At 30.8% G+C, this 25085-nt stretch overlaps 2 protein-coding genes and 1 pseudogene across 2 annotated transcripts; 2 read left to right on the top strand and 1 right to left on the bottom strand.

The window, feature by feature from the left end:
* Positions 1–471: 471 nt before the first annotated feature.
* LOC132933548 (zinc finger MYM-type protein 1-like) lies at positions 472–1182 on the top strand (annotated as a pseudogene).
* A 17159-nt stretch (positions 1183–18341) lies between these two features.
* Positions 18342–20358, bottom strand: LOC132936932 (uncharacterized). The gene is made up of 3 exons (XM_061003748.1): positions 20316–20358; positions 19816–20020; positions 18342–19723 (listed from the first exon to the last, which is right to left on the bottom strand). Exons 1-3 carry the CDS (start codon positions 20356–20358, stop codon positions 19171–19173), a joined length of 801 nt encoding a protein of 266 aa, XP_060859731.1. The 3' UTR covers positions 18342–19170.
* Positions 20359–20708: 350 nt separating this feature from the next.
* LOC132935826 (uncharacterized) lies at positions 20709–22252 on the top strand. Its single transcript, XM_061002454.1, has 2 exons — positions 20709–20733; positions 21150–22252. Coding segments are annotated over exons 1-2 (933 nt in total). The 5' UTR covers positions 20709–20731; the 3' UTR covers positions 22081–22252.
* The last annotated feature ends 2833 nt before the right edge of the window (positions 22253–25085 follow it).

Raw genomic sequence — 25085 nt, 5'->3', positions numbered from 1 at the left:
TTGCCCATTGGTTATTTCTATATTCGTCATTCGATTCAAAATTTCACAAAAATATGTATATTATTTTGATATCTGAAAAAATACTAGGAAATACGGACCTTATATTGGTACTATATGTAGGTATATGGTTTATACGCTAATAAATAATAATATATTATTGGAGTATTAAAAAATGTGTGTGCTACTCGATGGGAAGCAAGACACAACGCCGTGTATTCACTAAAATTAAATTTTATAAATGTTTTAAAATCTTTAACCAATATATTATTAACAAGTGACAAAAGTGATGAAAAAAATAGAGCCAAATCACTGAAAAAAAAAATGGAATCATTTGAATTTGTTATGTTGATGACCATTTGGGAAAATATTTTAAAACCTTTATCAATTGTATCAAAGGTATTACAATCACCACAAACCAATCTTCACAAGGCATGTGATTTATTGCAAGGAACAATTTTATCAATTGAAAAAATGAGATATGGTTATGATGAAGTCGTTGGGTCAGCAACTGAATTATGCCATAAATGGGGTGTATCCACCACAAAACCTGCAACCCGTAGAATATATTCAAAACAATACTGTAGAGAAATTCAAGGAGATAGACGATTAGATGTTTAGATGTGCCCGAAGAAAAATTTCGTATAGCAATTTTTTATCCTCTCATTGATACAGCTTTATTTCAGTTACGAGATCGATTTAAAGGACTTCATTCCGTTTCAAGAAATTTTGAATTTTTACTTCCACAAAATATAGTTACCATGAAAGAGTCAGAAATTGTTAAATCTTGTTATGATTTCATATCATTTTACAATAATGATGTGACATCAGATTTAATAAGACAATTAATTTCATTAAAAGAATTTATTAAAAATACAAAAATTCAAACTATTCAAGAATTGTCATCTTTTATAATTGAATATGATCTTTCATCTCTTTACAGTCAAATTATCACTGCTTGTATTATATATTTAAGTCTCCCAGTTACCGTAGCTACGGCCGAAAGGTCATTTTCCAAATTAAAACTCCTCAAAAACTATCTTCGGAATTCTATTTCGCAAGATAGATTAACTGGCATAAGTATACTTAACATAGAAAAATCAAGGACAAAAGAACTTGATATTGAAAAACTAATACATGACTTTTTCAAACATGAAGGCAAGGAAAAAAAACTTTTTAAAATAAAATATTTGTATAATACCTATAATATTGTTTATTTTTTGTTATTGAAATTTAAATATTATATTATTTAATATTTTAATAAATGAATTGCTTTTTATTAATTTGACTATTTGACTACTGATAACTGATGTATTGTTGGAGATGTATTTAAAAATATGATGAACTTAATATAACCAACATAACTATACTCTTAAAGTGCTTGAAAAGTTTTAAAAATTGGGGGCCATACATTTTATTTTGTATTAGGGGTCTGCTAAAGGTTATCTGTGGCACTAACTTTATTTCATTATACTGTTTAGTACAGGTACAGGGGCCCCATAACATTTTTGGCATCAGGGCCCTACAATACCTAGTTGCGGCACTGTCTTGGTCGTGAAATTTTATTGTTAACTAGCTGATCCCGCCTGGCACTTCGTTGCCCGTTAAATGTACCAATTCTATATGACTCAAACTTTGTTCAATTCGTTATTTAATATTCGGCGTATGGTGTTAAACATATTATATCTTAACTTTTCCGTTGCCCGGAATAAAAATTCTGATTCGAAGCAGTACATTATCAGGTGGCAATCTACCTGCGGTAGATCGCGGACCCCGTGCTGTTTGTATGATAAGTGTATGATTTAACTCTAAAATATAAAAATTGCACAAAGTTTGTCATTTTTACTTAATTCCACCCACGGAGGATTAATATAATCAATTAATACGAAAACCTCACACAACCGTACTGAAATCCGATGAAAAAAAAAACAAATTTAACACTTTTTAAATTAGCCTATCTTCTTCCCAGAGTTCTAATCTACACACAAACATTCATTTTAGATTCTGAGCGAAGCGATGAATGTATTGATTATACAATGATGTGTGTTTTTTTTTTTTTATTTTTTTTTTATTTTTTATTTTTTTTTTTATTTTTGTGTCTGTCATCACCTTTTAGGACAGTAAAAGTGCTTGGATTTTCTTCAATAGTAACTTTTCTGATAGGAAAGTGAATCTAGTTAGTACTTTGGGGGGTCCCAGTAGTTTTCACAAGCGACGTGAAAAACAAAAGAAAAATTAAGGAAAAAACGGGAATTTTTTACGCAAAATCTGTTTTCGAGAAAATCGATTTTGGTTTTTTGGTGTAACTCTAAAATAAATGACCGTAGGGACATGAAATTTTGACTGAATGTTTATATTAGCATTTTCTATACACCATAAAATTTACAAAATATTTTGACTCTTTTTGAGCTGTTTACGGCCATTGTCAGTTTTCAATTTTTTTAGTTTTTTTTTTCTATAAATATCAATGAAATTTTATCTGTTGAGAAAAAAGCTTGAAAATTTAATAGAAGGCTCCTAGGTTATTGTTTCAAAGGCAGATGAAAAAAATTAAAAATCCTTAGTCACAATTTTTATTTATAAGCATTTAAAGTTCAAATTTTGACAAAATACGGAAAAATCACGAAAAATAGCAAATTATTTTGAGTTGGAGAATTCATAAAAATTTTTCTTTTTAAATCTAAGATTTGAAAATGTAATATAAGATTACTCATAAGTTTGTCTACCTTTATCAAAAAAAAAAATGTCTAGAAGAAACTTAAATTAAATTTTTATGAGCGTCTGAAATTTATATTTTTGCATCATTTGATATTTACTCGATTTCTCATGTAACAATTTTTCTTATTTTATTGTAATTAAAAAAACGAATGACTGTAGATACTTGAAAACTTCACTGAATGTTTATATTAGCATTTTCTATACACCATAAAATGTTGAAAATATTTTGACTCTTTTTGAGCTGTTTACGGACATTGTCAGTTTTCAATTTTTTTAGTTTTTTTTTCTATAAATATCAATAAAATTTTATTTGTTGGGTTAGAAAGCGTGAAAATTTAATATAAGGCTCCTGATATATCGTTCTAATAGCAGTTGAAAAATATTAAAAAGACATAGGCACAATTTTTTTTTATAAGCATTTAAAGTTCAAATTTTGACAACATTTATCAAATTTATAATTTATTAATTATTTTGTGGTTAAAAATGTATAAATTTTTTACTTTTATGGCTAAGGATTGAAAATTTAAAACAAGGCTCCACGTAAATAGGTTATATATAAATTAATTTATTCACAATAATATCATCAAATATACTTGGTAAAATCATAGGCTGACTGACCGTTTTCGCTCAGAATCGTTTTTCTTATACAATGATATTATATCATTGAATTCAAATTTAACACCATCAATTACAGTGACCCACTTGTAACCTACTGTACAGCAGAGCGACATCCACTTATCTTTTTTTATTTATCTATACTAATATATAAAATGATTGTGTTTGTTTGTATGTTCGGGAAAAACTCCGAAGCTACTGAACCGATTTCGAAAATTCTTACACCAATACAAAGTCACATTCTTTGTGAGTGTCATAGGCTAATTTAAAAAGGGAAGTGATCACTTCCGGTAGGTGCTCAAACAGGAATTTTGAGATTTACGATAGAAATTTTTGTTTTTTAATGGTTACTATGTGTTATATATATAGATAAAAATAATTGTATATACGTTGTTGTTTTTTTTGGCCATGTCGCCAGGTGTGCACTTAAGAGGCCATAACTCCGGAACCACTTATCCCACAGCGTACAAACTTCATAGAAATCATCTACATGTCAATTTTAATATGCCCTTATCGAAATCGGTTATAAATTTTATTCAAAATGTACACTTATTTTTATATATAATATATGGATAAATAAATGATTGCCACAATATTTTAAAGTGAGTACAGTATTTATTTTTGAGTTTCTAACTGACTGTTAATGCATGGTATGTTCAATTTATTTGTTATTTGATAATTATTTATATTTAAAATGAATAAAAAAGGCAACAAATTATTACATTTATTTATTTATAAACCTACGTAGTACCTACGTGATTTAATTATGTTAACCATATATTGTATGAGTAAAAACTCAAAATTCCAAAGTATGATTTCAAATTTGGAAAAATTAATTTTACAATAGTCGATAGGTTAATTTTTCTATTTTCAAGAGGAAGGGGGAGGGGCATTCATTTTATTTACACACGGGCCCAAATTGGCATAGTTGTGGCACTGTTTCAATATTATTCAGCTATAATATGTAGTCCTAATTGTGATTTGTGTGTGTGTGTGTCAACTTAAACGATTATACCGATCAATGGGAATACAATTCGGAATTTTCGGTAGCTACTTTAGTTTATATTTTTATCGAAATCATGACGTTTAAAACGTCTACAATTATTGGATAATTGATAATAGGTAAATAGGTACAATATATTATCACCCAAAGTTCACTGGTTTTAATAGTTTCGCGTGTCTGTCGGAATACATAATTCATGATCTCAACTCACAAGTATATTATAACAATCCATTCTCCGCTACTAGCTAGGCACTCCGCTATTACTGAAATAATTTAATTGATTTGATAATATACTTTGATACTATCAGCAGGTTGTAGGTACACTCTTTACACGTAGCATTATTCCAATTTCCAGTGGTTACCAAACTAGGCACCACCACTTGCGCCAGCCCATTCCACAGTCACACGAAAACATAAAACATTGATTCCGATTCCTGACATACACTATAGATGTGGTATGGTATTTTCGTGTGTCCCCGTATAAATATAGATACATTATGACCATGTCGATGACTGATGCACAAAGTATTGTCGTATAGGTACCTAAAGTTAATTGTGAATAACAATAAGCTCGTATACATTGTTATGTAAAACATACCACATAACCTACCATTGATTATAAATAGCCAATGGGTGATATGATCTGAAAGAGCTAGTGCCTGAGTAGAGGTGTGCATAAACACTTCAAAACAACAAGTTTTCAAAAACATTTATAATTATATCGTTGTTTTATTTTTTAATATTTATTCTACTTTGATTTGTAATTTGTATAATTTGTATAACTATGTACTTGTTTGTGTACCGTATTATTGATTTGCCGATAAAATACGACGACGGGGTGCTGTATATTAATACTGTTATTTGATATTTAATATGTTGGTATTCTAACGAATAAATCGAAAAAACACTATCCGGCGCATCTCTTTCCTCGTTACAGCTGCGCCGGCGCGGCGTATGAATATCAGCCTATAGCTATAGATATTACTATATATTATGTATGGGGGAACGAAGAAGAGCAGTACCCAAAACTAACAAAATAATACGATACGGTTTTAACGATGAAGTCTCTCTTGCCCGAATATATTTGTCCCTATCCGTCGCGCACTTCCCTCGTTTCATTGCGCCGGCGCGGCGTATGAATATCAGCCTCTATTATAAATATTACTATATATTATGTATGGGGGAACGAAGAGGAGCAGTACTCAAAACTAACAAAATAATACGATACGGTTTTAACGATGAAGTCTCTCTTGCCCGAGTATAATATTTTTCCCTATATAGCGCGCACTTCCCTCGTTTCAGCTGCGCCGGCGCGGCGTATGAATATCAGCCTCTAATCCTCTATTATAAATATTACTATATATTATGTATGGGGGAACGAAGAAGAGCAGTACCCAAAACTAACAAAATAATACAATACGGTTTTAACGATGAAGTCTCTCTTGCCCGAGTATTTTCCCTATCCGGCGCGCTCTTTATTCGTTTCAGTGCGCCGGCGCGGCGTATGAATATCAACCTATAACTATAAATATTACTATATGTTATGTATGGGGGAACGAAGAGGAGCAGTACCCAATACTAACAAAATAATACGATACGGTTTACACGATGAAATCTCTCTTGCCCGAGTATAATATTTTTCCCTATCCGGCGCGCACATTCCTCGTTTCAGCTGCGCCGGCGTGGCGTGTGAATATCAGCCTATAGCTTTAAATATTACTATATACGTATGGGGGAACGAAAAGGAGCAGTACCCAATACTAACAAAATAATACGATACGGTTTACACGATGAAATCTCTCTTGCCCGAGTATAATATTTTTCCCTATCCAGCGCGCACATTCCTCGTTTCAGTGCGCCGGCGCGGCGTATGAATAACAGCCTCTATTATAAATATTACTATATATTATGTATGGGGGAACGAAAAGGAGCAGTACCCAATACTAACAAAATAATACAATACTGTTTACACGATGAAGTCTCTCTTGCTCGAATATATTTGTCCCTATCCGTCGCGCACATTCCTCGTTTCAGCTGCGCCGCCCCGGCGTATGAATATCAGCCTATAGCTTTAAATATTACTATATACATATGGTGGGATGAAAAGGAGCAGTACCCAAAACTAAGAAAATAATAAAACACGGTTTGAACGATGAAATCTTTCTCGCCCGAATGTTTTGTCGAGATCGGTACGCGAAAACTTCGGTCTAGCCGACGGCGAGCAGCTGTTGTAGGGCGTTGTGGTCGCGTCGTGGAACTCGTTTAATATATATTATATAATTGACGTGTTCATCCCGAAACGAAAAGATTAGGTTTATTTTGATTATTTTGAAAAACGATTACCAAGTCAAATAACAATAAAATATAAAATCACATCGTCTCAAAAATATAATTATTAATATTTTTAATCTTTTTTGTAATTGGTGATTTTACTCTAAAATTACGGCATATAAGAACACAGAACAAATGATTCTGCGTTAATGCGTTTTATCACATGTTGCGCTTAGACCAGAGAGAGAAAACAAATAGTGCGTTGATATCCGGGCGATTGTAAACTCGGCACGTGTTTTTTTTTCAAGTGAAAATCATTTAGGTGTTAACTTGGCCCGGGTTTTTTTTTTCAGGTAATAATTATTTACGTGTTAACTCAGCCCGAATAAGAATGGCCAAATGTAAACTCCTACGTGAATAACCTTTTTACCCGAAAATCAAAGATACTGTAATATCCTACAAGGATATTTTAACCTAAAAAAAAAAATAGTGTAATTCACTCCAACATTTTATTTCAATACATGACTTTGGAAATGAAAAGATCAAAAAGCTAAACATTTTAACTTTAAAATAATAAATATAAAAATATATTTTTATAGATAAAATACAAACACTTGGTTAATGATTTATTTTAATATGATTATTATTTGAGTTTTATTTATATTGGTAGCTAAATTGATTTTTACATATTATGTATTAATGTATTGATTTTGCAATGATATGTGTTTTTAATTTTTTTAATTTTTTTTGTGTCTGTCATCACCTTTTAGGAAACTAAAAGTGCTTATAGATTTTTTTCAAAAGTATCTTTTCTGAAAGGAAAGTGAATCTAGTTACGAGGTAAAAGTAAAATTTTTCTAGTACCTAGTTTTCAAAATCGCCGTGAAAAATGAAATAAAAATTAAAGAAAAACGGGAATTGGTACGCAAAATCCGTTTTTGAAAAAATCGATTTTGATTTTTGGTGCAACTCTTAAACAAATAATCGTAGGAACATGAAATATTGACTGAATATTTATATTAGCATTTTCTATACACCATAACATTTTCCAAATATTTTGACTTATTTTGAGCAGTTTACGGATATTGTCAGTTTTCCATTTTTTTAGTTTTTTTTTCTATGAATATCAATAAAATTTTATTAGTTGGGTAAAAAAGCGTGACATTTTATGAAAGGCTCCTGATATATTGTTACAATAGTAGTTAAAAAAATTAAAAATACATAGGCACAGTTTTTTTTATAACCATTTTAAGTTCGAATTTCGACAAAATTTATCAAATTTAAAAATTAAATAATTATTTTGTATAAAATGTTCAACTTTTATAGCTAGCAATTGAAAATTTAAAAGGGTTCACGTAAGTAATTTAAATATATAAATTACTTTATTCACAATAATATATAATCAAATAAAAAAACTAAATACTTGGTAATATCATAAGCTGACTGACCATTTTCGCTCAGAATCGTTTTTCTTATACAATGATATATATCATTGAATTCAAATTTAACACCATCCATTACAGTGACCCACTTGCAACCTACTGTACAGCAGAACGACATCCACTTACCCACCTTTTTAATGTTGAAAATACAAAGACTTGTTTTTTTCTACTGATTTCTTTTTTAACATTATTTTGATTTTTTTACCTATTTATAACTAATTCATTTGGTTTTTAATATTTAATTATGTTTGGTAGTTAATTAATTAAACTATTTAAACTGGAGGAAATTATTAAATTTGATAATTTATATAAGTATACTAGGAGGATACAACAGCGGTACATGAGGTATCCACCTTTTTAAAAATTAATTTAACTGTTTTTTTAAAAAATTACTATTGTTTTGTAGGAGTCGACACTATTAGTCGCGGAAAAATGCGTAAGCTGTTCCCACGGCGTCGTCGGTTAAAACTGGAAAAAAAAAGGAGTTAACACTATGTCTATGTATGACATTACCTACATTTGTATGTAGGAGTTTACCATTCCCCATAAAAATATACGTATAATATTTTTGGGAAACATAATTCAGCATTACCCGGATGACACCATGAGGAAATGATTCTCATTATCCTCCAAAAATTATTTCCATTTTCATGTTATTATTCATAGTAGGAAATACGTTACCTATATAAATGAGGAACATACCGTGCGTGGGACGGTATATCCATACAAATGTGTTTTAATAATATAAAATATTCGTATGCCACGTTGGTTATAAATTACAGGATTTCGAGTATAGGATACGTGTAAAAGTGTCCTTGGAAAATAGAAATCTATAACTTAATATGTATATATATATATATAGAATAGTGGGTACACAGTGGGCCTCGGAACTATTTCAAGTTTCCACCGCTGTGTCACGCTGAAATATTATTCGTGTACACGAATGTAACATATAGGCGTATGTAGATAATATTATGGTAAGACTATATAGACTATAATAGTGTAATGATATGTGCGAGCAATTAAAATTATTATTTGTTATTACACGACACACATTGGATAATATGATTTATTACTGTACTGTCGCTACAAAGTGACTTATGGCAACTGAAATTTCCGAGACTTTAAGTAAAAAAAAACGTTCATTATGCAGCGCCAAATCGAAATCGCGGGTAATTCAATACTCCTCAAGGTGGAACTAATAACTCTATGTGCATATTACGCAATTATCGCAGTATTATATATTATGCACGACTCCTTTTTGAATGTAGGCACAAATCAGATGTTGGCCTTCAAAATAAATTCGATTGTATAATTTATAATTATATTTCACACAACATTATTACGTTCAATATATAGACATAACTGACTCTATTCAACAAGTGTGCTATTACTTTGCAATCCGTCAGCCAATGGCTTATCATTATCGTGATACTATATGTATTTGTATGTATATTATGTATTTTACGAAATAATATAATACTATAAACTATAATATTGTGTTAGGCATATAGCAGCTGTGAGTTTACATACCTAAAACCAAGACAGAGCATTAACGAGTTAAAAGTTAAAATTAAGTTAATTAACTCGTTACTTTTTTTTCAAATTAACTTTTAACTTAATAAGTTACTTTTTTGCAAGATTAACGTGTCAACTTCAAGTTAATTTTATTTCAAAAATATCTAAATTAAGTTAATTTTTTTCCGAAGAATAATTTGAATTTTTAAATGTGTTTTTACTTTGATGTATCATTTTAAATTTCTCCTGTAATTTTCTTGAACGTAAAGCAAAACTATCTAATAAACCATATTATGTGTCTGGAATTTTTTATTTTTGCAAATTAGCAAATTTTAACTTTACACCAAGTTAAATTACTCAAAGTTAACTTTTAACTTAACGAGTTAAAAAAATCGTTAACTTGTCCAGCCTTGCCTACAAGTGTATAGTGGCAGTATCCGACGTAAATTTGAGTGGAGGGTTGCGAACTCTCGTCAAAGTTTCGCTCTCCAATTTCGTCTGGAAGTTTCTTAGGTATACCTATATAATATGAGTACATAATATATATCACGTGTGGCACTCGTGAGTCGTAAAGATTTGTAGTCGAAATCATAGGCACAAATAATATGATGGCTTATAATGTTATATCATAATATGAATATATTATAATATAGTACTCTATTATTATACATACCGTGTTATTTAAAGTATATTTAATTTGCATTCACCGTTTTCGTACAAGTAAAAAAAAAGCTTTGATTTTCGTGTAAACTGTCTGGTTTGTAAAGTGTACCTATCTATTATACATCTACTGATTTAAAACCATTCAACTCACAATAACCACGTAAGCTGGTAAATTGGTAATACAGAAGCCGATGTAGTAGGATGTATCTACGACAGTGTTATGAACGTTCACTAAAAAAATGAATTCGTTCACGTTCAGTGCATAAAAAATCAACACGAGATAATGTATAATACGACATCGCAGCTTAATCAATAAACGTACCCGCACGCACACGATTGCTGCGCCTCACTTATAAGTTATTATATTCATTAACTAATGGACAGCGCTTAGAGAGAGAGAGAGGTGAGGGGTACAATATAGAGTAAAAGAGAAAAGAGAACGAGGGGAATTACAGTGTTAGTTTATAGGTCGTCTACATAGGCGCGCACAGACTTTAATATTGCAGATGCAGCATATACAATTAAGCAGCCCATTTTTGAACAATCGGCCAAATGAACGTTGAACAGTCAAAATTATTGATCACCGCAGGCTGTGTATTGTTACCAAAGTGGCCATAATAGTATGGTAATTTATTTTTTTAACAATTGACAAATGTAAACATACCACTATAGTTATAATGAATTGGTCTGCAACGAGACACTACAACCATTGTAATGTTACGTCTTCATTTCATGGAGATAAGATTAACGTTAAACATTATTGTCGCTTGCCCATTAAATAGAAAATCGATATTCTGATTATTGACGTTATTCAGTCGATTACTTTTATTATTTTTGAAACGCACCAAGGGTTTTCCAGTGGAAGCGGCCGACTCGCCGGCTATAGCTAGTAGAGCAAACCCGCCGACAGTGCTCACCACTACCACCTCCCGGCCAATGACCATTAGACATAACATTGAACACAGACGTAGTATTTGTAGTATACATTTTATTTTTATATTTTGTTTAATGACATATTGACTGATAGCTTTGTCTACACTACACTGTAAAAACAATCATTTATTTTATTGGTTCCCATCAATTGTATTTACTTATAACCAATCAATCGGTCCAAAAAATGTGGCAGACGCAGCACAATATGAACCTTCTGCCGCACCCGTGCGCACGCCTATGGTCGCCTGTGATGATTATATTATTATACGTATTCAGAATATTGCTATAGTACCGACCCGTATATTATAAGAACGCAAATTAAAAAAAATGCATTATGCAATTGCATTATGCCTCGCTAAGTTATTATCACGGATATAATATAATATCTGTATATATAAAAAGACTTGTCCTGGGTGATTAGCCATCGCCTAGCCGGAACTGCTGAAGCTATGGATATGAAATGTTCAGTAAATGTACTCGTTACTATGCACAGGCGCGCTAAGAAAGGATTTTTCGAAATTCGCATTTTAAAGGGTAAAAAGAGCATAAAATAGTTGATTTTCAATTAACGGTGGGTGAGGTTCGCGGTACGGCAGCCGTCGACGCGGCCGACCTGCTTAATACCGAACCGAAAATAAACCGAACGACGAGCAGATATACATAAGGATATGTCTCGGATACTCAACACTTTATCGATAACACATTATATTATTAATTTCGATTTTAAAAAAACACGGGGTGTCATGTGTCATTTATGATTCTATTAAAACGCTTGCCATAATCGACGACGCACGCGGGCTTTTCCAACAGGAGAAGTACTGGGGGTAGGCATGCCGAGAGTTGTTAGCATAGATAAAAATCAATGATTGTGTGTAGATTAGACCTCTGGGAAGAAGATAGGCTAATTTAAAAAGTGTTAAATTTGTTTTTTTTTATTATTCACCAGATTTCAGTACGCGTTAGGCTTTTGTATTAATTGATTATATTAATCCTCCGTGGGTGGAATTAAGTAAAAATGACAAACCTGAAACAAATTTTCATACTTTAGAGTTAAATCTTACACTTACGTACAAACGACACGGGGTCCGCGATCTACCGCAGGTAGATTGCCTCCATGATAGAATACCGCTGCGAATCAGAATTTTTATTCCGGGCAACAGAAAAGTTAGGATAATTTGTGAACACCATACACCGAATATTAAATAACGAATTGAACAAAGTTTGAGAGCTTTATAGAATTGGTACATTTAACGGGCAACGAAGTGCCAGCGGGATCAGCTAGTTATTATAATAATCCAGTGAATATTTCAACTAATAAACAGAAATGTCGCCCAGAGAAAACTTTTTGTCGCCTGGTAGATGATGTATTTAATTACTGGGCGACAACGATTTTTGTAAAAACGTCGATGTTTGAAATTATTATATAATTTCAGTTATTGATTATTTATTATGTTTAATTTCGTTATTTATTTATGACGTATATCATTTCGTTTGACAAATAATTATTGAGAATGAAAAGCCCACGTGACCGCTCACTGTAGCCCGTGCGTATCCGCATAGAATAATACAATGCAAGGAAGCGCGCACGCGACAATGCGACATGTTTCATCTGGTCGTCAGTTGTCCCGGCAAATATCTACAAATCGATTGTTTTTGATTTTATTTTAATACTTGTTCCCACAAGACATTAGCCAAATAATTATTTCACTTTGAACCTTTAAACAGTTCAAACCTTTAAACGTCCAAGGTTTCAAGGTACCTAATACGTCAAACGATACTACGACGACAGGACGACTTTTGTCACTTTCGGTACCTAAGTATAAAATAATTTAAAACCTAATATTTTATACTTGGACTTAAGCTAAATACAGTACCTCTTCTCAATAATAATAATATATTACAAAATACAATAATCCTAAATGGTATTGGTGTAATATTATTAATATTCTGTAAATTTCAACGAATAATGAATATAATAACTATAACCCCCCAAAAAAAAACTCAAAAAAGGGGTGTCCCGTAAAGTTAAAAAGTCCCATGTACGATACACGAACACACCATTATGCATACGTTACGAGTATGTAATATTTTTTTAATCAAATGTCGAATGTCAATAACTTTTCAAGTTTTCAACTATAAGCACGGCTATTATAGTATCTTAAATCGCCTTGCCGTGTTGCCAGATCATACACTCGACGGCCACGACGTCGGCATCTTTCAAGTACCTATATATTATATTGCGTAAATTAATACAGAATGTTAATCTGACAGAAGACTTTCATTATTTTCCGTTGATAACAGTAACATCAAATATCAAAATATTATAATATAATATCGTTAGTTTGTCGTTAGGTTATTACGTATTTTACGACTGGTTTTTAGTAGCACGTAACGACGCACACCTAAATGAAATGCACAATTAATGACGATCATGCACGGCTCGTAAGTCGTAGGCTGGTATAGAAATGATAATAAAAATTATAAAAACGTAAAAATGTAACGGCGATATTTAAAATAAAATCGAAAAATTAAGTTTAAAATCGACTTAAAAGTCGGAAAAGATTACAATATAAATACCTATTGCAATGCAACAGTATGAAATATAATAAAATATAAATATTGTTGTGAAATTTAAATCAGAAAACAAATTATTTTTATAAGCGTAATTTAAATGTCGTATAAATTTCAAGCACTATGACGTCACTATAATATAATATTATAATAATATCAGCGTCGTTGTGTTCGACGGAATAGAATAATAACCATATTATACCTAAGGCACAATGGTCACATTTAAAATTACATAATAATTTGGGTAGATTGCCGGTTCAATATATTATTTTGTTCTTTCACACTGCAACAAACACCACGCTAACGCTCGTCGCTCACATCAAATATCGTATACACGCCCGTTAAGTTATTCAAGCTAACGATAACAATAAATATTGATATTTTTTTAGCGACAATGATGTAATATTAAATTTCCTTAAAATTATAATAATACCTAGATATTATAATAGGTTTTTTCACCGGCTGCTTATGAAATATCAGACGAGCGCACAAAATACGTCGACCATGACCATGACATCACTGGTATAAAATGCGTTATTCAATTATTCGAAATGAATAAGACACAATACATTTTCATAGTATTATATATTATAATGACGTACGTTATTCATCAAACAGGAAACGTCGACGGTCGGCTGCGGTTCAGCCGAGTTCACAAAATCCATATGGTATTCGGTTTTTGTACTATCTACAGGGTGATTCAATATGAATCGCGGTAAAAAAAAAGTCCGGTATATTATATTATATGCATAACAATATTTAAAATAATTGATTAAAAAAAAAAAATCAATGATTATAATTATGTACTTAAGTATCATAATAACCTATATAAAAAATCGAAATAATTATTACACACAAATAAAATTAAAAATATTCATAATATTATATTATAATGATTTCTTAATTAAATTAAGTATCGACTATCGTCATATAAAATATAATATGTTAAAAAAAAAATAATAATTTTGTAAGGTAAACAATTTAGTTACAATTTATATTAATACTAATTGGAAGTTTGATTGTGCATCACTAATTGATATCTATTTTTTCTTTTACCTAATTATATGTACAGGATTTTTTATGTTTCGGACTTTTTCACCGTTGACTTTTTATACCTCGGACTTTTTTACCTCGGACCTTTTGGTAGTATACCATTCAAAATTTATGTTACAGACATTTTATCACATTAATTTTATTCAAAATAGAGAAAAATCGTATTTTACATACGATTTGGTTTAGAATCAAATCAAATTGTCCTTAGATGGTTCTAAAATCGATAAACGTTCGTATTATACATTTTTCTCTATTTCGAATATCAATGTGATAACATGTCTGTAACATAAATTTTGAATCACTCTGTATACGTCTATTACAATAATCCCGCGGCCGTATCCTGTCGTAATATAATACGTATTCGTTGAAACTAAATATTCGGTCCTATTTGTAGTAGTCGCACGGTAAAAGCATTACTTATACGTAATATTCGACCATATTGTAGGCTGTAGCACTAAAAAAAATAAGTCCATCATAAAATATTATAGTAATGTCATGTTAAATTGAAGTTTTTTTTACAATAATTCAGTTTTTAAGTGATTTATGAGCATTAATAATTTACATTTATTATACACGCATAACCCACTTCAAAACTAAATAATTGTCGTAAAAAAAACTCATAACAAAACACGGATAATGTTCTTACCATCAAGTTTCGTGATAGGTCGATTCTTATCTATGGAATAATAATCTATTTTAAATCTATGGATTTCTGAGCGTAAATTTGGTATGTAAGACGGAGACGACACAGGCGGGTGTGGCGTCCTCTTAAATGACAGCTTGACTTGGACATTGGAGGTATTTAAGTACACGAAATAATGTGAATTACTTACAATGAGTAATTGGAAAGATTATAAATACCCAGTCTTTTAGACAGTGATGTGACTAACGGTGGTTAATAACAAATCAATTATTTGGTGATGTACTATTTTTACGTAAAATTAACCATTACTTGCTATAATACAAAAACATACGTAAAATGTCTAAATTAAACAATAACTGATAAAACCGATTATTCGAGTACATAGACTATACGACTCCATAATATTTCCATAATTTACCATAAATTGTGTTATTATGTTCATTGCGTGTACAATTCAATTTGAGAAACGTTAACAATGTACGTTTACTTGTATAAATATATTATTTATAATGCCTAAATAATTATTAAAATATATTATAATATATAAACGTTTTTAGTCGGTTTTATGTCGGGCCATGTGCTGACTGGCCTGACCCGTAGTTTTGCCCATGTGCCTATACCGTTAATAAATATCTATAATATTATTATTTAGCCTGCGACAGACATTTCAAATATAGTCGACGTGTAATATTCAAGTATAAGCGTTGTACCACGGAGTGATCGGCGGCGGCGGCGGCGATATGATGACGTCACCCCTCTTTTTTAAAAATGCTATAGGCCATTGGTTCCCAGACTGCGCACAGCGAGCTCATTTTAGGAGCACCACAGCTCATCCGTGAATGAAAAAAATTATTTCCAATTTATTGAGGTTAAAAGACAAATTAATAATTGTCTTACGTAAGTACAAAATTGCTTAGCACACTCTGTCCAATACACTGTTTCTAATCTATAAATATTAATAGATAAATGACACGCGCCGCATAAATTCAGATAACATTATACACGCACGACTTCCCCGAAATCCACCTTCTTTAGCAGCAATTGTTACGTTGAATTTTGGCTAAATTTGACAAATACAAGTTTTGAAGATTCGAGTCAACAAGCAATAATAATACCCTTTGCTACTGGTCCGCGTGAGACAGAAATTTCGGCCTTTTCAGCAACTAACACTAAATACCGAAACCGTCTTTATGTACCTCCGTATCGAACCAGATATTGACAAACTTTCAAAAATTAAGGAGCCGCAAAAATCTCATTAGTATTTTTCACATTCGTTTTTAACTTTTAAAGCAGTCTCGCAGTGGCGTAGCGTGGGTTTTAAGAAAGTGTAAGCAGAAATACTAATGTATTGGAAATTTATTAGTAATTTTACAGTCAACTACATTTAATTGGTAAAAAATATATACAATTCCTTTCAACTTTATTTTATAACTTATAACAATTTATGTACAAATTGTACGATGCTTTAAATTATGAAAATTGTTCAAATCGTTCCAAACATTGGATTAATGTGAAAATAAAAGACAAGGCATAATTTTTGAGTATTTTGACAGCCAGATAGCCATTTATTTGAATCGTAATATGAATAGTTAAAATACCGGAAATGTTTTTTACTTTTTGTTTTTAAATCTAAAAGTTGTGGAGTTGGTCCACCATCATTTATAATATTCTCTTTTTCGACAATGTATTTACAATAATTATTAATATTTAAATTCGCACATGAAGAACAACGTGAAGGCAGATCCATGTCCATTGTAAAATATTTAAATAAGTGTATACAATATTATTATAGATCTATATTCTATAACATACTAACACGAACATAATAACGCAAACAGATACAAATGCACACAGCCGCCGATTATCGCCTTATCGGACATAAAAATAATGATAAACCGGTTGGTACTGTGGTGTATGCAAAATCATAAGTGCTTACAAATTGTATATAAATACGAGCCCCCCCCCTTCTACGACATTGTACGTAAGTCGTGTCTATTAGCTCACGTGAGCAGTTTCAGAACATGTTACACGACGGCACAACGCGTCAATACCAAGTGTTAATAGAATAAAAATAGATTTTCCAGTTTTCCCACCATCGCGTACGCAACGGCCGACGACGATGACCAAAATATGGCTGTGTTCGTCGAAATTGTTATCTTATATTCTAAACGTATTATTATTTATTATTTTTATTATTGTTGAAACTAAAAAAAAAAAAAAATAATCAGAGTTTTAATTTGAATAAATTGTAATTTGTTATTATAACAACATTAATATTAACCTATTTCCCCCTTTTTTCAAGTGTAAGCGGTGCTTACAGTGCTTACATGCACTCTACGCCCCTGGCAGCTTGTCTATTTTGTAATAATTATTTTACTTTGTTTTCAACTATAATTTTGCAATTTGTTCATAATATTACGTCCAATACGACTATTTAAATCGGTCATTATTAACCGTATAACTTGTGTTTATTTTTATCATGGCCTCTGTGGCATTCACTGCACGGGCACCATCGATAAATTTGTACCAACTTAAGGGCACTGCCGGCTAAAAAGGTCGAGAACCGCGGCCGCTATGGGCCGATTACTATTAGATAAAAGCAGTAGGAGGTATATTATACAATTAGTGGAAACGCATTCGAATAATAATAATAATAATAATAATATTAATAACAACGAACATTATTCGACGACCGCCGAGTTAATTGTATGGCGTACGTGACTAAGACGATGATAATTTGTTTTCGAGAATTGAACAACTAATCTCGCGTTTAATACTTTGTACGTATGTGTATAATATTATTATCTTTGTGTACGTGTGTTGTGAAACCGTTAGGCACTCGATGATGAGGCGGTGGTGGCAGCGGGGTAACCCGTATTTGATTATTTTGTAAAGGTGCGATTCCTTAGAACGCGTCTAGAGACGCGCGACCAGCGCGGCCGACGCGGCGCGACTCTAATTTTAGCCGCGCGGTTGATAGCGGATTCCCTAGAACTACAAATCGCGCCGCGCCGCGCCACAACAAATGGCCGGGCGGCACATATTTTGATATCGGGTTAATACGTCGTTGTTCGTTCTATTGATCACATGTATTTGGTTACAATTTTGTATTTATTATAAATTTGTGTATTATAAATTTTCAAACCAGTGAACAATGTTGCGTCAACAGAAAAAAAAAATATTGATAAATCTATTATTAGAAGAAATAGAAGAAGAAGAAATTATAATTGAAGAAGTTATGACAAAAAGTGTGAACGATTTGTATTTGACCAGAAAAAAGGAGGGTTTTTTTAGTGTATTGATTGAGAAACATTTGTTTAGAGATGAAAAAAAATTCAGGGAATTTTTTAGACTGAGTTGGGAGCAGTTTAATTTTGTTTTAAATCTAATCGAAGATGATTTAAAATTAAATCCGTATAACAGAGTGAAAGAGCCTATTTCACCGGCAGAGAAATTCGCTGTGACGTTAAGGTAAGAATGTTTTTAAAAATATTTATACATATAACATATCATATACTTGATCAATATAAATAAAAAAGAAAAATTATAACGGAAGCATTATGTAAAAGAATAAATAAAATAAATATATCTTATTATATTGATAAAAAATAAAATAAAATCGTCACTTTTTAAAATAAAAAAAAACAAATTAATATTTAAGTAAAAATACTACTGTTCAAAAACATAAAATAGCATAAATAACAAGGTTAAAGTAATTGTAATAATTAAATGCAAATTAGTATTTAAAAATTTTGAAAATGTTCCGACCAATTGGATGCTGATGAGTTTCCATTGAGCTCAGAATGTGATGTGGCGGAATAATTTATCGGGTGTAACTCTTGGAACCTAGAACTTACATTTTCTGCAAACTCGTAATTAGAAGGACTACTTGTCTGATTCGATGGTTTAAGATTCAAAAGTTCCAGTTCATTTATTATTTTTAATACTTCCATTTTTGCTTTAATCTTTAGTTGGGGCGAAAACTGTTTTACTGTTAGGGCTATACTTTTGAAGAAAACGTCGATTGGGTCTTCTGCTTCTTCTGGGTTTGTCAGCTCTTGTAGTAAACGGCTTCTTTCTTCACTTCTTTGGTTCAATATTTCGATGAATGCTTCAGTTTTTTTTTGTCGTTTTGTACCAGTTGTTTCTATTTTTGATTTTTGAACTTCTGTTGTAGACTCTAAAGTTGATGGTAATTGTATGTTTTCATTTTCCGGTTCAATTTGAGAAACACTATTATCCAATGAATTTAAACATTCTTCCTCGTCCTCATCGTTTGTCACATTCGTTAAGCTCCTATTATTATAATTTATAAGTATTAAGATTATATTTTACAAATAAATAATATCAATAAGTAAACAAATGTAAAATATATTATTAGTTATTACTGTCTTTCATATACAGCTGTATCCAAAAATGTCAAAACATCCTCTAGTATCCATTTCGAAGGTTTTTCTCTCGTAGCTGACCCAGTACCCAATTTTCTGCCTCTCCTTTTTTTATTATATGTATCCTTAATATTTTTCCACCGCTTTTTACAATCATCAACTGGATAAATAATTTTATGTTTAAAAATGTAAAAATAAATAAGAGTAAAACATAATTTATTATTCAAATATCAATATTGACATAAAAAATAAGTAGGTAGATATTATTGTCAAATAAATTATTATAAAAATAATTTTAACTTAAATACTATGATTAAAAAAAAAACAATAAACTTGTATTGAAAAATAAAAATAATATTATAATATAAATATAAACATAATAATTATGTCTTCAACCCTTCGATAAATATTGATCATAATTATTACTGTAGTATATTAAAATACCATAATTTATCTAAAAAAATTGCAAATAATTTTAAATTATAAAAAAGAATCCATACAAGAGTTGGATGGATACACGAGATGAATTGATAGGTTAGGCATTTTAGGATAGATTTTGGAATTATTTTATATTATAAAAAAAACGATTCTGAACGAAAATGAATTGTCAGTGTATATGTTTATAATAAATATTAAATAGTTATTTCACGCGTGAATTTTTAATTTTGTAATTTTTATTATTTTTAATTTTTAATTGAACCGATCGCGATATTTCTTATACTTATTATAAGTAAAACTTATGGAGAACCTTGTATTATATTTTCAAGTGTTTTGGCAGAGTCAACAATTTTTCATCAACTTTTATAAAAAAAATCTAAGAAAAATCGAATATTTTAAATGCCTAAATATAGCTTAAAAATAAACGAAATATTTTGAAAATACATTCATGTAAAGAAAACGCTAATTCAAACATTTTATGTAAGTTTCAAGTTTCTACGACGTATACATTTTGAATAAGAACAAATATCAAAAATCGTTGAAGGCTAAATTGTTATTTTACGCAATTATGCAATAATTATAATTTCAAACACTCAACAAAAAACATTCATCATAGTAAAATTAATACATTCTTCACTTCGTTCAGAATCTAAAAGTATAAAAATAAACACAATCAAGTGTTTTTTTATAATTTAAAATTACATTAAAAATAATATAAAAAATATATATATGATATATATATTATATATATAATTTTGGTAAAACTAATAAGTTATTGGCAGATAAATATTTTTCTGTTTTAAATAATAGTTTTTTTATATTTGCATATACTGATATTATATACTTAAATACTTTAATATAATTGTATTATTATTATTATTATTATTATTTAACAGGTTTATGGCAACTGGTGAATCTTTTCATTCCCTTGCTTTTGCCTTTCGTATTTCTCAAAGTTACATTTCACGTATTGTGAAGCTAGTTTTGAAAAGTTTAAGCAATCGATTAACACCTATTTTATTACCTACACCAACAAAAGATGACATGGTAGAAATATCAAAACAGTTTTGGAAAAAGTGGAATTTTCCGAATTGTGTGGGTGCCATTGATGGTAAGCATATTCGTATATTTTCACCAGAGAAAAGTGGATCATTATATTACAATTACAAAGATTTCTTCTCAATCGTTTTGTTGGCAATTGTTGATGCGAACTGCAAGTTCATTTTGGTTGACATAGGATCTTATGGTAAAGAGAGCGATAGTGGTATATTTAACAAATCAAAAATGTCAGAACAAATGAAAAATTGTGAATATTTTCCACCTAATTGCAAAATTCCAAATTCAGAAAAAATATTGCCGTATGTATACATCGGTGATGAAGCATTTCGTTTGGACCCACACATGATGCGACCATACTCTAAAATAGAGTCTAGAAATGATTGCGAAAAAAAAATTTTCAATTATCGTTTGTCACGGGCAAGAAGAACGACTGAAAATAGCTTTGGACTATTAAGCCAGGTTTTTAGAGTGTTTTATACACCGATACCAATAAAACCAGAAACCGTCGACCATCTCATATTATCTGCATGCTGTCTTCATAATCTTTTACGTGACCAATATACTTTAGAGAATACATCAGAACAACACTATTACAATTTTGACCCAAATGATTATCCTGCTAATAATATGGTACAGCTTGAGCATACGGGAGGATATGGAAATTATGAAGGCTTTTTAGTAAGAGATGAATTTAAACAATTTTTCAACTCTCCGCAGGGTACAGTACCATGGCAAAATTATCATACATTAAGAACCGATACTTCGTAAAATGTCATATAATATTTTTAAATATTTTGTATTATAATATTGAAGTACTGATTACATTAATTTTCATTTTTATTTTTAACTTCACTAATTGTTTGTTTATATATCTCAATAATATTATATGTACAGTTTATAATGTTTATAATGTATATATGTTTAATCTGAAATGAGAATACATGAGCATTTTTTTTAACCTTGTATTATTTATATAAATCAATAATACATAATATTCCAGTTTCTGTCTATATTATTATTAAAATTATGAAGAAAGTGTGATGGGCCAAACGTTGTCCCGAAATATTATCCCTTGAGTGAAAAATATAATATAATACATATTTATTATAATATTATATTCGATCAGACCTAACTATATTAGACCAATTTTTGTAAAAAGATATATGATAAATACCGTAACATAACGTAATAAGACCGGACTGAATACTATTGCATTTATAAATAAAAAGTTTTAAAAATTAAAAAATACCTGGTCTGTTCAATTCGTTTGAAATTTGTTTCCATACATTTTCTTTTATTATTTGATTTTTGTATGAAGGGTTTGCCAAGTCAAATAAACATGGATGAAACCCAACGAGTTCAGCCAAGGTTTTATCTTCTTCAGTACTAAATCCCGTTTTCATGATGTTCGAAGACATTTTTATAATATAATATTGATAAATATTATTTAACGTATTATATAATTAATAAATTAATTAAAATAAATATAATAAATTAATAAATATTATAATAATGTAATATTTATTCGTATTAATTATAAAAATTACGAGCACGCGGCCGCGTCATGACTGCCTCTGGCGCGGTCACGGTCGCGCGGCTCTAGACGCGCGCGGCGGTCGCACGCGTCAGCCGCGTTCTAAGGAATCGGCTACATCTAAAAATAGCAAAAGAAGTCCAAGCGCGGCTAAAATTAGAGTCGCGCCGCGTCGGCCGCGCTGGTCGCGCGTCTCTAGACGCGTTCTAAGGAATCGCACCTTAAGTGTTCGTTTCAGGACGAACACGTCATTTATAATAATATATTATAATATGTATAAAATAGGTACCTATATTGTATATATTATATTGAGAGGATGTCAGCGCACCATTTGTTTTCTCTCTCTAGCACACTCGCAACATGGACAAAACGCATTTGCGCAAAATCTGCGTTTTCAAGTAATCTTGGAGTAAAATCACTCATTACGAAAAAAAAAATAGAGAATAATATTTTTGAGGGACTGTATTCGATATCGATTTCTCTAAATATTGTTTCAAGGCAATTTAAACATAGTTTAAATGTACAACATATTTTGTTTATTTTGAAAGTCGAATACAAAGTCAAATAACAATAAAATATGAATTCGATACGTCTTTCCCTCTACAATATTATTCTCTATCTTTGTTGTAATGCGCCTGAAATTACTCGAAAACGTAGAAAAAACGGTTCTGCGCAAACGCGTTTTGTCCGCGTTGCGCGTGGGTCAGAGAGAGAGAAAACAAAATGGTGTGCTGACCTCCTCTTAGACGGGTTACCACCACAACGCCCTACACCAGCTGCTCACCGTCGACAACACCGAGGTTTTCGTGTATCGAACCATCTGCCCTTTGTTAGTTTTGGGTACTGCTCCTCTCCGTTCCCCCGTACAATAATATTTCGATATATATAATAATATTTATGGCTAGAGGCTGGTATTCATACGCCGCTGAAACGACGAAACAGCGCGCCGGATAGAGAAAATATGCGGGCGAGAGAGATTTCATCGTTAAAACCGTATTTTATTATTTTGTTTGTTTTGGGTACTGCTCCTCTTCTTTACAGAAATAATAATAATAATATTAATAACAACGAATATTATTCGACGACCGGCGGAGGACGCGACTAACGATAAATTATTGTTCGTCGAGAAATGAACAAATCTTTTTGTCAGTCCCTAAAATATCCGAATTTTCGTAAGCGCCAAATCGGACAAATCTAAATTATTTCTAGATAAACACTTGCATAGTTTATGCCGCCGTTCACTGCTAAGCTGATAATAATGAAAACAGCTACTCTCAATTATAGCGACGAATAGTTTATAATAATAACTATAATAAGAGTATGAAGACGTAACAACACCAAGATATTGTTTAGTGTGTGCCTGTGTCAGTGGCGGCTCGTGTGTATATGCACAAGTGCACGTGCACTACCTACCCAAACTCAAGAAAAATTTAAAACATACGTCATAATAACACAACAACTAAGTACCTGTAATGTAATAAGGATTATTTTCAAAATATAAAAAATAAATTCAGAATATTACGAAAATAATAATATCATAATACTATTATAATATTTAATATTTGGATTGGGTTATTTCGACTGTCAAACGGTCGTGTATTATTATAGTAGTGCAGTTGTGCTACACAATCGTTAAGCACATTAATATTGTACAGTGTAAAAATTAAAGCAAGTCGATACACGCAGCCCGCGTTGTAATGAATCCCATTTGTTTGTGTGCACGTAACCAATTAAATTGTTTTCAGCGAATTATTTTGTTATTATAGTTTATTTTTACTCTCATTCATTTATTGTGTTCCGATTATCAGCCGATCATATTATATTAGCTAGTCGATCATATTATCGTATCTACTTTGTCATAGTATTTTTACTTGAAAACGTATTATTATTATTATTATTATTATACTTGTAAAAATAGGTATAAGCAAAAGAAAAAGTAATTGGTAAATGACTAAAATTTGAAACAATTATTTAATACAATTTATGATATATATTATATTGGTTATATTTTTTTTGGATGTGCACTACTTTATTAAAAACCCACGAGCCTGTGTAGAATGTAGATAATAATATTAAAATGTGGTTTGGCAAAAACCATTGGGATATAAAAAAAAAAACGTGAAGATATAAAATTATACATAATAATATTATTGTAAAATGTTTAATTAGAATAACACACTTTTAAATTTCGTACTACACAAAGTGAGTCGTAATAAAAAAATTGTTCGTCGAGAAATGA

Source organism: Metopolophium dirhodum, chromosome 1 (genome assembly GCF_019925205.1).
Source record: "Metopolophium dirhodum isolate CAU chromosome 1, ASM1992520v1, whole genome shotgun sequence".
Taxonomy (NCBI): Eukaryota; Metazoa; Arthropoda; class Insecta; order Hemiptera; family Aphididae; genus Metopolophium; species Metopolophium dirhodum.
The sequence above is the reverse complement of the archived record's forward strand: the minus strand, read 5'-3'. Positions and strand labels throughout refer to the sequence as shown.

Excerpts from the sequence above, each read along its gene's own strand:
- LOC132936932 (XM_061003748.1), bottom strand. The coding sequence starts at position 20,358 with ATGCCTAACCTATCAATTCATCTCGTGTATCCATCCAACTCTT. Across the intron at positions 20,021-20,315 it reads CGTGTATCCATCCAACTCTT|CTCTTATTTATTTTTACATT; the intron begins GTATGGATTCTT and ends AATTATGTTTTA. Across the intron at positions 19,724-19,815 it reads ACAGCTGTATATGAAAGACA|GAGCTTAACGAATGTGACAA; the intron begins GTAATAACTAAT and ends TTATAATAATAG.